A 16,352-nucleotide genomic window follows, 5' to 3' on the forward strand; every position below is an offset into this window, starting at 1 on the left:
AAGATAAGAGTCTCATGGACTTTTCTACGGGTCTGGCTTTGAATCGTGATCCTCAGATCTCAGCCTCCTGAGTAGGTAGGATGACAGGTGTGAGCCACCCGTGCCTGGCAAATATTACATTTTTTAAGAGTATTTTTAGAACGAGGATGCTTTGTAATCTGGGTATAAATTAGGATATTGTTTAAGTGTTAGTTCACCACTTAGCTTATTTGGTACAAGCTCCTACATGTACTTGTCTCAGGGAATCTATACTAAAGAGCTGTGACCCTAGGGACTGAGCTTTAGTGTGTAGGGGATAGGGGAACACGCTGACTCTGAGTTTTCTAACTGAGTTAGAAAAGGTTGTCAATCCAGTTAGCCCTTTTTAATGTGCTCTCTCCCCCTGGTGGTAGTAAAACCCAATGTCACTTCCGTTTTTTGTAATTTGTTGGTTATGGCTCACTAAGGCAAATTCCAACTGAGCTTAAGTTTCAAGACCCCCCCAGACACCAGTTGAACATACAAGTCCATGCTCATTGCCTGGGAGGTGGGAAAAAAAAAAAAGTCCTTTATTTTGGAAAACAAATCATGACAAATATTAACACTGGGGTCTTTTTCAAATTAGCTCCAAGATATGGAAACCAAGAACATTCTCTCCCTCTCTCTCTCTATTTATTTTTTGATGATTCTGTCTCCTTTACATAAGGTGTATTCATGTGTAAATCTTTGGGAGGGGGAGGGCACAGAACTCAAAGGAAAAAGGGTGAAAAGTGCAACAGTGGAGCTCACTGGACATTGATGAAAGTGAACTATGCAACTTATGAGTGGAGATGGGAGGGAGGGAACAGAAGACACTGTGCAAAAGGAAATGTACTTATTACTGTAATTTTAATTGTACATCACAGTTGTAATAACAATAAAGTAATTTTTTTTAAAAAGCAGGTGACAGGTGACCTCTGTGACCATTTTGATACTTCAAACTCTTCATACAGAAGAGTTTTTTGTTGGCTTGTGCTGTACTTGCCAATCTTATCAGCAATACGAGGGTTTTCTTCTCTACCTATCTATATTCTATACATCTTATAGGCCTAACCCTTTCTGACCTTCACTGCAGTTGTATTCTCTCTCTGAGAATACAATGGCACATATCAAATACATTACTATTTACCTGTGGCTTTATTGACCCCTCTAGTTATTTTAGCATACAAACACATTTTGATTGTCTAACAAAATTGGAAAATTGTCCAGGGAGGCTATTTCAACCTTTTAATCTGTGTAGTGTTGGGCACGTAGTAGATGTTATGATTGTTGATTGACTGATTATTGATAGAATTGTTGGTTGATATGATTAATTGTTGTCCTCATCAAGATACAGACCCCTACAGCCATGAGTGAAAAAAGATGTGCATGAAGTCCTGTGTTCAAACCTCAGTCCTAGCAAACACACACAAACACACACACACACACACACACACACACACACACACACACACACACACACACTCAATAGAACCCTAAAAAGAATATCAACTTCCAGTTAGAGGTGTAGTTCATTGATAGAGCACTTGTCTGCTATCACAATGCCCTGAGTTTGAACCCCAATAGCATACATGCACATAAATGCATATGAACACAACGTACATACACATGTCAGCTTTATGTTTTTATTGTTTAGGTACTGCTATAAACATCCTTAAAACCAGACACTGGTGGCTCACACTGTAATCATAGCTATTAGGAGGCTGAGATCTGTGGATCACAGTTCAAAGCCAGCCCAGGCAGGAAAGGCTGTGAGACTCTTATCTCCAATTAACCATCTGAAAACAGGAAGTGGTGCTGTGGCTCTGAGTGGTTGAAGACTAGTCTCCAGCAAAAAGAGCCCATGCCGAGTTCAAGCCCCACAACCAAAAAAAAAAAGGAAAAAAATCCTCAAAATTTTCCTCTCATATGTGGAAAGCATCAAAATCATAGTTTGTAATGTGAAAGGAAATTTCTTTCACCTCTTTCTTCTTTATTTTTCCCCTTCCTGAACAACTGCTAGCAGCATGCACCAAGATTCTCATTTCTGCACAGTATTTTTCTTTCTACTTAGAGAAGATATAGAATTAGCATCAAGATAACTAGGCAAACAAGGGGGCTGTCAGATTTGGTTCATTTATAATGATTTACGATGATCATTTATCAAATTGTGGTGTCAAGTCACTATTATGTTTAGTATTTGGGAAGAACTTCACATGATGAAACTGATCTGAAAATCAAGTTTACTTACACCACTCAAGAGGGAGAAAAGAGAACAGAAAGTTTATGATTCATTAATAGGTCCTGGTGCAATCTTAAATCCACACACACACAAAAACCAAACCACATCTATTTTCTATAGCAATGTAAGAAAATATACAGTGAAAAAAATTTATAGTTTTTGTTGTTTTTGTTTTTTCTTATAGAGCTAGGGCTCTAATTCAGGAACTCATATGCTTTGGCAAGAGCTATGCTGATCTACATCTCCAGCCCACGACAGGTCTTATTTATGATTTATTTTCAGTGTAAAGGATTTTGTTTTGTTTGGGTGGGGTCTTGCTATTTTGCACAGGCCAACCTCAAACTCCTGAGCTCAAGGGATCCTCCTCCCTCAGACTTCTGAGAAGCCAGGACAGCAAGGATGAGCCATCATACACGCTCTTCCTTTTTTTTTTTTCTTGGTACTGGGGTTTGATCTCAGGGTCTGGATACTGTCTCTTAGCTTTTGGTTTAAAACTGGTGTTCTACTACCTGAACCACAGCTCCACTTCTTGCTTTTTGCTGGTTAATTGGAGATAAGAGTCTCATGGAGGCTGGGCACTGCTGGTTCATGCCTGTTCTTTAGCCACTCAGGAGGCTGAGATCTAAGGATTCTGGTTCAAAAGCATCCTGGGCAGGAAAATCTGTGAGACTTAGCTTCACTTAACCATCAGAAAACCAGAAGTGGCACTGTGGCTCAAAATGCTAGAGTGCTAGCCTTGAGCAAAAAGAGCTCTGGGAGAATGTACAGGCCTTGAAGTCAAGCCCCATAACTCATCAAAAAAAAAAAAAAAAAAAAAAAAAGAGGCTGGGAAGGTGGCTCAGTGTAGAGTACTTGCCTTGCATGCATGAGGCCCAAGGTTCCATTCCTTGGCACCACATAAGCAGAAAAAGCCAGAAGTGGTGCTGTGACTCAAGTGGTAGAGCGCTAGCCTTGAGCTGAAGAGCTGAGGGACAGCGCCCAGGCTCAGAGTTCAAGCCCCACGACCGGCCAAAAAAAAAAAAAAAAAAAAAAGTCTCTTGGCCCTTCCTGCCTGGGCTAGATTCAAACCACAATCCTCAGATCTCAGCTTCATGCATAGCTAGAATTACAGGCATGAGCCACTGTACCTCGTTCTTCCTTCTTTTCTTTTTCTTTTTTCTTTTTTTTTGACAGCTGTGGGGCTTGAACTCTAGAACTCTGGGCCTGGGCACTGTCCCTCAGCTCTTCAGCTCAAGGCAAGCACTCTACCACTTGAGCCACAGTGCCACTTCCTGTTTTCTGCTGGTTTATTAGAGATGAGAGTTTCTTGAACTTTCCTGCCCAGGCTGGCTTTGAACCATGATCCTCAGATCTCAGTCTCTGGAGTAGCTAGGATTACAGGTGTGAGCCACCAGTGCCTGGCTTTTTTTTTTTTTCCCAGGCCTGGAGCTTGAACTCAGGGCCTGGGCACTGTCTTTGAGCTTTTGGCTGCTTAAGGCTAGTGTTCTGCCTTTTGAACCACGTTGCCACTTCCTGTTTTTTTCTCTTTATGTGGTGCTGAGGAATGGAACTCAGGGCTTCATTCACGCTAGGCAAGCACTCTACCACTAAGCCACATTCCCAGGCACTCCTCCACCATTTTTGTAAGAACGGAAATTGCTAAGGATATGTTACATTGACTTTAACCATTCATCTATAATGGACATCTGAACTGCTTCCATTTCTTGACTATTTTGAATAATGCTTCAATCAATATAGATGTGCAAGTATCTTCAAGATTCCATTTTCAAGGCTGGGATGTACCTCAGTGATAGAGGTACATTAGCATGTGTGAGGTCTTGGGTTTTATCCCCAGCACATTATGTTAAAGAAAAATATATTTGCATATTTGAGAGACTATATATATATAACCCAGAAGTGAAATTGCTGGATTGTATAATTATGTTTAGTTTTTGAGGACTCTCTGTACTATTTGCCATGGTAGCCAGACCATTTTACATTCCCACCAGCAATGCAAAAGGGTTCCAACTTTTCCACATCCCTGTCAACATTTTTTTCCTTTTAAATGTTAATTTCTTTAATATTAGTGATGTTGAAAATCTTTTCATATTTTGTTGGTCATTTGTTTGTTTTGTTCTTGTTTTTTTTTTTTTGTTCTTTTTTGATGGTTCTGAGCTTTTTTGTTTGTTTGTTTGTTTGTTTGTTTTTGGGGGGGTCCAGTCGTGGAGCTTGAACTGTGGGCCTGGGCACTGTCCCTCAGCTCTTCAGCTCAAGGCTAGCGCTCTACCACTTGAGCCACAGCGCCACTTCTGGCTTTTTTCTTTTTGCTTATGTGGTGCTGAGGAATCGAACCCAGGGCCTCATGCATGCAAGGCAAGCGCTCTACCACTGAGCCTCCTTCACAGCCCATTTTTTTTTTTTGCCAGTCTTGAACTCAGAGCCTGGGCACTGTCCCTGAGCTTCTTTTGCTCAAGACTAGAATTCTACTACTTGAGCCATAGCACCAATTCTGAGGAATTGAACTGAGGGCTTCATACATGCTAGGCAAGCACTCTACCACTAAACCACATTCCCAGCCCCATATAATGTATAAATTTTAACCTTCCATATAAGATTGACTTTTCACTCTGCTGTTTCCTTTGATGGGCAGAAGTCTTTTTTTTTTTTTTTTTTTTTTTTTGGTCATGGGGTTTGAACTGTGGGGGCAGAAGTCTTTAAGTTTAATGCAGTCCCATTTGTCTATGTTTGCTTTTGTTGCCTGTGCTTTGGGCTTCATGTCCCAGGTATCATTACTAAGTATAGTGTCATATCACTACTAAGTACTGTGTCACGAACCTATCCCCTTAGGTTTCCTTCCAGGAGTTATATAAAGTATTAAGTTACACATTTAAGATGTGAACCCCAGGGCTTGGGTACTGACCCTGAGCTCTTTTGCTCAAGGCTGGAACTCTACCACATGAGTCACAGCTCCACTTCTGGATTTTGCTGGTCAATTGGAGATAAGAGACTCACAGGCTTTCCTGCCTTAGCTAGCTTTGAGCCATGATCCTCAGATCCCAGCCTCTTGAGTAGCTAGGATTATAGGTATGAGCCACATATGCCTGGCTGGGTTAATTTTTATAGCTGTGTAAGGTAAAGGTCCAGCTTCATTCTTTTGTGTACGGATATCCAGTTTTACAGCACCATTGAAGAGATTCTTTCCCTACGATGTGGTCTATGGTATGGTCATGGCACCTTTTCAAATTAGACCATATACTTGAGGATTTATTTCTCCCTCATTTTTTTTTTTTTTGTCGGTCGTGGGGCTTGAACTCTGGGCCTGGGCGCTGTCCCTCAGCTCTTCAGCTCAAGGCAAGCGCTCTACCAGTTGAGCTACAGCGCCACTTCCGGTTTTCTGGTGGTTTATTGGAGATAGGAGTCTCACGGACTTTCCTGCCCAGGCTAGTTTTGAACCATGATCCTCAGATCTCAGCCTCCTGAGTAGCTAGGATTACAGGCGTGAGCCACCAGCGCCCGGCTTGAGGATTTATTTCTGAGCTCACTATTCTGTTCCAACATTGTGTGTACCTGTCTTTATGCTGATTACAAAAGCACTGGAATTTGTTTTGAAGAAATGCCAGTTTTGGTAAGGTCACTATTTCCTATATTTAGTAGGTGATTTAATAGACATTTTCAGTCAGGGGTACTGCGATGAAATACAGGATATTGGACTTTCAAGATTTCTGCCTACGTTAAGAAAATATGCCAACTTAAAATATATTTAAAACACTACTTATTGGTGAGGATGTGAAGAAATTGGGGCACCTCAGACATTGTTGATGGAATATAAAATAGTTCAAACACTTTGTAAAAAAAGTTTGGCAAGTTGCCATATGACCCAGACGGTTTAGGCAAAGGTATTTACTCTTGAGAGTGGAAAGAATGTGTCTACCAAAAGTTGGAAATTAAATGTTCAAAGCAATATGATTTATTACAGCTAGAAAGTGAAAGCAATCCAAATGTTCATGAACTGGTGAATGGATAAAACTGAAATGTGGTTCATGCATAAAGGAGGATTTATCCCCTAGACTGAATGAAGTAGTGATACAGGCTACAGCATGGATGATTTTGAGACTATGATGCTAAGTGAAAGAAGTCAGATGTAAAAGGCAGAGTGTGTTTCTAATATGATTCCCTTATACGAATGTCTGCAGTAGACAGCTGCATAAATAGAAAGCAAACTTGCTAGTTCCTAAGGACTGATGGGAGAGAGAAGTAGGTTAATGATTGATTATAGATATGAGATTTCTTTCTAGGATGATTAAAGTCTTCTGGAATTAGATATTGGTAATAGTTATAAAATTTTGTCAACATACAAAATACAACCAAATGACACACTTTATTTATTTTTTTGTCGGATATGGGGCTTGAACTCTGGGCCTGAGTGCTGTTCCTCATCTTTTAGCTCAAGGCTAGCATTTTAGCACTTGATTCACAGTGCCACTTCTAGTTTTCTGGTGGTTTATTGGAGATAAGAATTTCTCTTAATTTGTCAACTATCATTTCTAGTGAGTTATATAGTTCTACTATGTCATAATTTTAGGTTATATACATTTTCTAGTTTTTTGTCTATAAAGTAGGATAACAATACCTATCATCAAATGAGATATTAGATAATTGCAATTAAAGTATATTTGTTAGCTGGGCATTGGTGGCACACACCTGCAAACCTAGCTACTCAGGAGACTGAGATCTGAGGGTCACAGTTCAAAGCCAGTCCCGACAGTAAAGTCAGTGACTCTAACAGTATTTCCAGTAAACTACTCAGAAAAATCCTGAAGTGGTGCTGTGGCTTAAATGGTAGAGCACTAGCTTCGAACCAAAAAAGCTCAGGGACAGTGCCCAGGCTGAGTTCAAGCCCCAGGATCAGCACCCAAAAAAGTATATTTGTGTAGCACATAGTATATGCTTAAAATTCTATTTGTCTATTTGTGCATGCATACACTTTAATCAACAAATTGTGTAGAGTATGCCTGTGTTTACATGGGAGGGAGAATTTTGGGTTTAAGAGCCATGTATGAGTGTAGGATGTCTGGTTAGGACTTAAGCTCAACCCAATGACAAAACTTCCCTTTTCTTTGAGTGCAGTGTAGTTATTCTCTTTTCTAAAGCCTCAATCGTTAAAATACCTAATCATGTCAATATGTTTGTTTCAACAAATGCTTTGCTCCCACTTAAGGGAATGAAATTCTGATGTTCTCTGATGTTCTCAGACCTTGTTTCTGTTAACATTTACAAATACTGTATTTACCCTGCAAAAAAAGGAGCTAGTTGCTGGTGGCTCACACCTAGAATCTTAGCCACTCCCTTTTCTGGAGGCTGAGATTTGAGAATATAAGTTTGAAGCCAGCCTTGGCAGACAAATCCAAGACATTCTTATCTCCAATTAACCATCAAAAAAACAGAAGTAGAGCTAGCTTTGAGCAAAATGCGCAGGGACACTGCCCAGGTCCTGAGTTCAAGCCCTAGGACCAGCATAATAAAAACAAAAATTAAAATTAAAATGGAGACACTATATGAGGAAGATGATTTCCATGAGACATTTCCTTTTAAAGGGAAAATGGCAGATGTACCATTGAGAGAGTACTATCTTAAGCTATTTAAAAGAGGCTAGTATGAAAATGTTTTAAATTGATTTAAAATGAACTCTAAGCTCACATTCACCCATCTGTTCAAATTATTCCTTTTAAGTACTGTGAAAAGTACTTTCTACTATTGGAAATACAAGATTAAATATAGATCATAAGCATTTCATAATTGATGAATGATGTGTTTTCTGTCTTGTGTCACAAGAGGAACTCAGCACTGCTAATGGACATATATTGTGCATAAGAATGTGTGTGAGGGCTGGGAATGTGGCTTAGTGGTAGAGTGTTTGCCTAGCATGCATGAAACTCTGGGTTCAATTCCTCAGTTCCACATAAACAGAAAAAGCTGTAAGTGGCATTATGGCTCCAGTAGTAGAGTGCTAGTCTTGAGCAAAAGAAGTTCAGGGACAGTGCCCAGGTCCTGAGTTGAAGCCCCAGAACTGGACAAAAACAAAAAAACAAAAAAATGTGTAAAATGTAGCCGCTTAATAATTCTGAAGTAACTCTTGCATGACAATAAAACAGGAGATGGGTGGGTAACCTCTGGATTTGGGTGGTAGAAGCTTAAAGATCATGAGTTTGAAACCGGATTGGGATATAGAAAGACCCTATCCCAAAGATGGCAAGAAATGTGAGATCTTTCCATTCCCACTGTTCTGCTTATTCTACTGTATTAAGTACCTCTTTGCATTTCTTCCAAGATTCCAATCTAGAACTAAATATCAAAGAATAGTTTAAAGAGTATATTTCTTACTTCAACTTCACAATGAAGAACTAGACTGAGGCTACTTCACATAGCATGCCTCAGGACATAATTCCTGTAATATCAGAACAGAAGCAAAAAGGAGCTAAGCAACAAACCTTCCTTCTCTAGCTTTCGTCCTTTGAGCTCCAAGACCCAGCAGAGTCCTTACTGAACCTTTTTTTTTTTTGTCTGTCATGGGGCCTGGGCACTGTCCCTCAGCTCTTCAGCTCAAGGGGAGCGCCACTTCTGGCTTTTTCTGCTTAGGTGGTGCTAAGGAGCCACCTTCCCAGCTCCCTTACTGAACCTTTTACGCTTCTGACACTCCCCAGTAAAGAAAGTCCCCCAGCAGAGTTCAAGCCTCACACTGACAAAAAAAAAAAAAAAAAAAAAAAAAAAAAAGGGTGTGTGTGTGTGAGGGATAGGTTAAAAACAATTTTAAAAATCACATGCTTGACAAGAAATGTACTCATTTTCTTATTCATGTAACTGTAACTCCTCTGTACAGCATCTTTACAAAAACAAAACAAACAAAAAACAACAAAAAACACATGGTGGGTGTTGGTGGCTCATGCCTATAATCCTAGTTACTCAGAAGGCTGGGTTCTGAGGACTGCTTTAGAAGCCAGCTTAGGCAGAAAAGTTCCCATGAGACTCTTATTCAATTAATCAGAAAATCAGAAATAGTGCTTTGGCTGAAAGTGGAAGAGCACTAGCCTTAAGAGCAGAAAAAATGCAGGGATGGTGCCTAGGCCTTGAGTTCAAGATCCATGACCAACAAAACAACAACAAAAGACATGGAAAGGTTGTAAAGCAGGAAAAGACAATGGAAGGTAAATGTTGCTTTATTTTAAATATTTAAGGACTCAAAAACAAAGAAAATCTGTTTGCATTGGGTACAAACCATAATCTTCCTAAGCATCACAGATATTTGTAAAACCCAAATTATGTTCACAAAGCAATTTCTTGATTCCTGATTAACATCACAAAATAGATAAGGCTTAGCAACAAACCAATAGGTAATTCTATATTGCTTTAATTTGAAACCAACTAGCTCTAAATTATTCACCTAGCTCAAGAACACACATGTATATAACTCAAAATGATTAAAAAAAAACCCAGACCATTTAAATTTTACTTTGGAATGTGCTTTTTATTTCAGTTAACGCAGATTATGTCTAGATTTTAGCAATTATCTTAAAGGTATGTTATAGGAAAAGGGAAATGCAGAATGCCAAGCTTGTGACTCATCCCATATTAAGAACTGAAGATGTTTGAGGCATTATCCTTTTCTTCACACTTTTTTTTGTTTAACCTTTCATTTTTTTTTTTTTTTTTACCAACATGCATGAGTAGTTCTATTATTTTCCTTAGTAATAAAGTATTTTTGTTTGGAAAACAAAAGTAAAGTATCACATTTAGAAGGTAAAATCACATTAGAGAAGGTAAAATGATTGAGGCCAGAGAACTTCTCTGGAATAAGAGTACTTTAAAAAAAAATACTAATAGAACCAGACAATAACGAAACATTAGCAAAGCAGTACTTTTAAGAGCTTTTAGGTTTGCAATGCCAGTAATTTGAGTATTTTGTAGAAAATATTAGAAGGAACAGTAGTTTCAGCAACCAACGGGGAATAAAGCAGGAATGTTACTTAACTTTAAAGATATTTTTGACAGGTAATTGATTAAAGATTTATTTTGTTGTGACAGCACAAAGTCAAAGCTTTTATAAGCAAAACTAGGTACAAGTTAATAAATGTTGATGATTGGAAAGGTTACTATTTTTAATGTTAGATGAAGATTAAGACATATCTTAAGAGTAGACCAGGGCAACCTTACTTAGACAGTATAGACATAACAGTATCTAGATGTTATTTTCAGATGATACTAAAAGATATGAGTGGGTGAAAACTCGTACTTTCACACAATTGTGTGTGTGTGCTACAACTGGGGCTTGGAATTTGGGGCCTGGGCACTGTCCTTCAGCCTTTTCAGCTTAAGGCTTGCGTTCTACTACTTGAGCTCATAGCTCTTCCTGCCTAGGCTGGTATAGAACTACAATCCTGAGATCCCAGTCTCTTGAGTAGCCATAATTACAGTTGTAAGCCATCAGTACTTGGACAGCAGTTCTTAAGCATGTTCTGAAGTATCAGCAATGGTTATGAAATTCATCTATTTTTTTTTTTTTTTTGCCAGCCAGTCCTGGGGACTGAACTCAGGGCCTGGGCACTGTCTGTGGGCTTCTTTGTTTCCGGTCTTTTGTTTATGTGGTACTGAGGAATCGAACCCAGGGCTTCATGCATGCTAGGCAAGCAATTTACCATTAAGCTACATTCCCAGCCTCAGCCAATACTGTCTATTGAAGTTATCATCTATGACAACACAAGCTGAGCCATATACTGTTGCATTATAACTTTGTTTAGAAACCCACAACATTTTACAAGTTGTGTAAGAAAATTCAACATAAGGATGCTTTGGGCTATACTTCAGTCTTTAATATTTTAAAAAAGTTATTAGCAGGGTGCTGGTGGCTCACACCTATAATCCTAGCTACTCAGGAGGCTGAAGTGTGAGGATCACAGTTTGAAGTCAGCCTGGGCAGAAAAGGGCCCTGAGACTCTTTATTTCCAATTAACTACTCAAAAACTGGAAGTGGAACTGTGGTACTGCTAGCTTTGAGCAAAAGAAGCTCAGGGACAGTGCCCAGTCCCTGGGTTTAAGCCCCACAATAGAAAAAAAAAAAAAAAGAGAGAGAATAATAAAAAAGTTTTAGCATTTTATTTTAGTAAAACAGTATTTATAGGGGCAAATGGAACTTTATTTCCTATGTAAACAATGGGAGTTAAAGACTTGACTTTTAAAATAAAACAAACATTCTCATTTTGTTGTTTAAAAAATGCTTTCATTTTAATGATCTGAGTTAGTAACAAACAAATATACAAAATTGTCATTCACATTTCCATACATTGTATTATGGACCAATTGAAAACTCTGGACTACAAATGCAAGTTTCTTTGTATCCTTAACTTCAATTATTGTCACTTACAAATAAATGTGATTTGCAGTAACATGCATTTGCGAACACAGATGTCCAAAGCTGTGCATGTAAGTTAATGCACAGTAGTATACACATTGTTCATTTGTGCAGTTGTGTGTCAAGTATATCTGACACAGAAGCAGCTTTCCTGGGCTATTATACTCTATCTGAAAAGCATTTTTGTAAAACAGATGGAAATAAAAGACTAAAATGAAAATCCTATTGTACCAATGCAATAAAATTCATCACTTACACAACTGAAACAACTTTTCGGAAAGCTGCTTCAATAAACAATGCTGCTGCACTGGGTACAGACATGGGCTGGAATAAAACTGCTTTAAATATGTATACTATGAGGCTAGTTATAGTTTTAAATGGGACATTTTGGCAACAGTCCTAATGCTTGAGTCTACCCATGAACATTCAGAAATTTGGAATTTTAAAATAATCTGAAATCTTCTTCACTACTATAAAATGCAATTGATATTTCCTCCTGTAAGACCAGTGATTCCTATGGCATAGGTTCAAAGGAAAAGTGAGTTCTTAGTTCAACTTGCTGCAATAATGCTTAAGTCATAAAATTATGATTTCCGAAGGTGATCAAATAAGTGGAAACTGGAACATAATGAAAGTGGCCAGAAAGCCTTCTCCAACCACTCATCTGAACTAGTAATGAATACCAACACATAATGACTTTTTACATTAAATTATTTCCAGATCTCTATAGGTAGGAAAAATCCAATCTTTCTTAAAAATATTTTCCTCGGTTATAGCAACATATGCTTTACCTCTGTAAGTCTATTTACAACCTAACAGTATTCCTATATTATAAATTTCAAATGCCCTGGCAAGGAATGTAATGCTAACCAACTATATTTATGTGACTTCATATGAAAAGAACTTGTGTGTAGTCCCACTTTTCTCTAAGGCTTGAGGCTGATGTTCTCCTATGTGATATGGAACAAGTAAGATGGTGCATCTAAACAACAGGGTCTGTTTCTCTGAGTCAGTGTTATAGGACTTGGCCTCTCATTATGAAAACATGTGTTTTGCTAACACAACTAAAATTGTAAACACTTTGAGGACAACTGCAGTCCAAAAGGAAAGAGATTATTTTCTATGGGAAACAAGATTAAAATGTAAGGAAACAGGAAACATCTTTGTTGTCCATGGGCTTAAAGTTCGGTCATCTACTTCAAGTTACTCAAATGCATGATGAGTTTTAAAAATACTTAAAACCATCTATTCTTCAAGGTAAGCCAGGGAAGTAATGGGAAGATCTACCACACTGTTGGGAAATGTAGCTTCCTACTCTGCAATTTGGAAGCCAAGTCTAACAAGAAAGAAATATGGCTGCTTCCTGCTCTTCTCCATATGTAAAATTAATTTTATGATTCTTCCACTGTGCATATTCTCTGCATCTTTCATATGAGTTAGGCAAAGTAAATCTAATGTTACTTTCGTTTTACAAAATAAGTTAAAAAAAGAACTTTAAGAAGTGGAACATTTGAACCATTAAGAAACTTCCATTGTTGAGTACTTTATTTAATGGCAGGTACAAGCACTAAGAATTATTGCTTTCAATAAAATAACCTTCAGAAATAAATATGTAAGCTTAATTCAAATATTCATTTTTACCCAATGCTACAATGTTTTATTCCCAAGTCAAGTGGCATATTATTCAATTATTTGACCACTCCAGTTGGCCTGCTAACTCAATATTAAGATACTAGAAATATCCACATAAGCATGACTTGGGCACTGAACAGTAACGCTGTTTTCTTGACAGGATTTAAGGCACTAAATGGTGGTAAAACAAACAAAAGTATGATGACTACAATTTCTTTGACTTCTAAAACAGGAGATAATTTAGAATGACACTAGTAAATCTTTTTCATAAACAAATAAGGCATCCTGTTTGGCAAATGTAAATGAAATATAAGGTCTTGTTGAACCAGTATATTCACTGTCTCAGCTAAACTGCTTGGAACATTAGCTATTAAACTTAAGAAAGCTACGATAGGGTGTATAAAAGTTAAAAGGCACCAAAAGGAGAATTCCATTTCCAGTTCTAAGTTAGGGAAGCTGTTCGTAGCACTGCATATTATCTGATTACTAGTTTCATGTTTCAACATGTATCATGCAGATTTTTACTTTGACAAATCAGTTTATATCAAGTGCTAATTTAGTAAAAAATTTATGGAAATGAATTAAGAAAACTGCTGCAGTGTTTAACACAGCCCCATTTATAAAGCTAAACTAATTCTAGCACTGAGTGCACATTGTGAGTAACACTGGAACAAACCTGCATGAACAAAAATGATTACCTCAAGATAGAATTCACGATAGATATTTGACATATGACTAAATAGGATTTACTGAAAATGATGAAGTACAGTACAGATATAGAGGCATAATTATAACCACAGCATTTTCCTTGTGAAAAATACAACTATTAGTAAAATAAAATGTACAGCTGAAAATCTTCCAAAGGAAAAGACACAGTATAAACGAAAATACTTTTCTTTGTGATAGGGAAAATAGTATGTCACTGTTTTTCATCACAATATAATTTGACACAAAAAGCAGTCATAGAATTGCACCGATTCCACATCCAGTTTCCTGAACATGTAAAAGAGTCCATAAAGCAGAATGCAGTTTCTGAATTTTATATTTTAAATTGATGATATTCTCACACAAGGATGTCATGTCCTACCAGATCTGTTTACACAATGTACAATACTTTCGGTTTTGTGGCTCAAGCGGAGGTGACTCTGCCATCTCTCTCATTCTGACATTTAATCAGTTAGGGAGGGTAAAAAAAATCAAATTAAGTGTCATTTCTCTGGCAATAAAAGTTATATTTAGTGCATGCTTCCTCATTTGTAAAAAACAAAACTCAGTTACCCAATGGTTTAACAAAATAAAAACCACTCATTAGGATACAAATGTGGTGGGATTAAGGTGATGTCTAAGGACTGACATCTGTGGCAGCACCACTGTCTTTAGCAGAAGTCCCAGTGAAAGTTCCCTGATGGAAGCGGTCATGCCCGCACCGCTGTTGGACGACGACCTGTGATGACTCCCTCCGCCATTTCATTAGTGCTATAAAAATGGTGGGGTGTTTGTGGAAATGTTAGGAACATTTCTGCTGTACATGGTTTAGAAGTTCTCCAAATTTTTCAAATAGGTCCTCCACCCATTTTGCATTTTTCATACAAAGTTGAACAATTTCCTCCTGTCCTAAGTCTTCATTTTTTTTCTGCACAGAAGAAATCTAAAATAAAAAAAAAATGACCTGTTGAAGTCTGCCCTCATTATCATTGGATTTATGGTGGCATAGAAGGTTTGAACAGTGACTCAAACTTTCTTAATTTCTTCTATTTGTGTTAAAAAACCGAATGACAATACTGATGTCAATTCTGCATCTCAGAGTAAATATCAATAGTTTGCATTACCATCTTTGCCTCTCCTTTGCTAGAATGAGATTACATTTATGAAAATCCATTTTATACTAATGTCTAATACATCGCAAATAGGTTTGGGCTAAACTTAACCACTGATAATGAAATTAACACTTATGTTTGTCATACTTAAAAATTATAATTAAAAACTGACCTCTGCAAATAAGTAGGATGAGGCCACTTTTAGAAATAAGACAATGAGAGATCAAACCAGAGGAATCATTCTACTTTATAAAAGAAAATTGCTATTTATTATGGCAATATAAATCAAGTTCTAGAAAGTTAAAACATCACTAGTTAGAATTCAAGAGGTAGTAGTAAAGCTCTGAAAAATCTGAGCCAAATCACTGCTCAGAAACTCAAAATAATGTACTTACAGAAAGATAAAGCAAAATACACACACTTTAGAATTCTTTCTAAAGGTTTCATAAATACTATTGCTAGACTATCTTCAATATTAAAGAAAAAAGCCATTTCTTTTTTAAGTAAATGAAATTACCTCATTCTTACATATCAGATACACATGATATTTATAATGATGGAGTGAATGATACAGAGAATACAACTGTATTTTCTCTGGATCAACAGCAAACTCCTGTAAAAAGAAAAAAAATGTTTATGGATATTTTCGTGGGACATTTAAAGAGCTAAGAATGCCTTAGGAAAATATCTGCTCAGAAGTCACAAAAATCATGAAAATGCTTTACAGAGTTAGGTATCAGGGTATATTAATATACACAAAAGTTTACTAAGAGTTTGAAATACAGGGCTGGGAAGGTGGCTCAGTGGTAGAGCACTTGCCTTTCATGCATGAGGCCCTGGGTTTGATTCCTCAGCACCACATAAGCAAAAAGAAAAAAGCTGGAAGTGGTGCTGTGGCTCAAGTGGTAGAGTGCTAGCCTTGAGCTGAAGAGCTGAGGGACAGCGCCCAGGCCCAGAGTTCTGGCCCCATGACCAGCTCCCCCCCCCCTCAAAAGTTTGAAACACATACACACACACAATTTTTCTGTTGGTCATGCAGCTTGAACTCTGGGTGGGGCGATGTCCTTAAGTTTTTGTGCTCAATGCTAGTGCTTTCTTTACCACTTTGAGTCAAAGCTCACTTCCAATTTTGGGGTAATTAACTGGAAATAAGAATCTCAGTCTTTTATGTCTGGGCTGGCTTTGAACCATGAACCTCAGAACTCAGCCTCCTAAGGAGCTAGGATTACAGGTGTGAGCCAATAGCACCCAGCTATTTTTATTTACTTTTGTGCTGGTCTCA

General features: G+C 37.7%; 1 protein-coding gene across 2 annotated transcripts in view; it reads right to left on the bottom strand.

Moving 5' to 3' along the window:
• Window positions 1-10,753: 10,753 nt before the first annotated feature.
• Window positions 10,754-16,352, bottom strand: part of Qser1 (glutamine and serine rich 1) — a 72,821-nt gene continuing 67,222 nt past the window's right edge. Inside the window, exons 12-13 of one of the 2 annotated variants that reach the window (XM_070032645.1) lie at window positions 15,588-15,683; window positions 10,754-14,901 (exon numbers count right to left, since the gene is read on the bottom strand). In XM_070032645.1, the coding sequence (XP_069888746.1) occupies window positions 14,761-14,901; window positions 15,588-15,683 (237 nt within the window). In that variant the 3' untranslated portion in view covers window positions 10,754-14,760. The remainder of the gene's footprint in view (window positions 14,902-15,587; window positions 15,684-16,352) is intronic. The other variant, XM_070032643.1, reaches the window with a different exon arrangement.

The sequence above is a fragment of the Dipodomys merriami genome, unplaced genomic scaffold (genome assembly GCF_024711535.1).
Source record: "Dipodomys merriami isolate MVZ:Mamm:240054 unplaced genomic scaffold, mDipMer1.0.p SCAF_21, whole genome shotgun sequence".
Lineage (NCBI taxonomy): Eukaryota > Metazoa > Chordata > Mammalia > Rodentia > Heteromyidae > Dipodomys > Dipodomys merriami.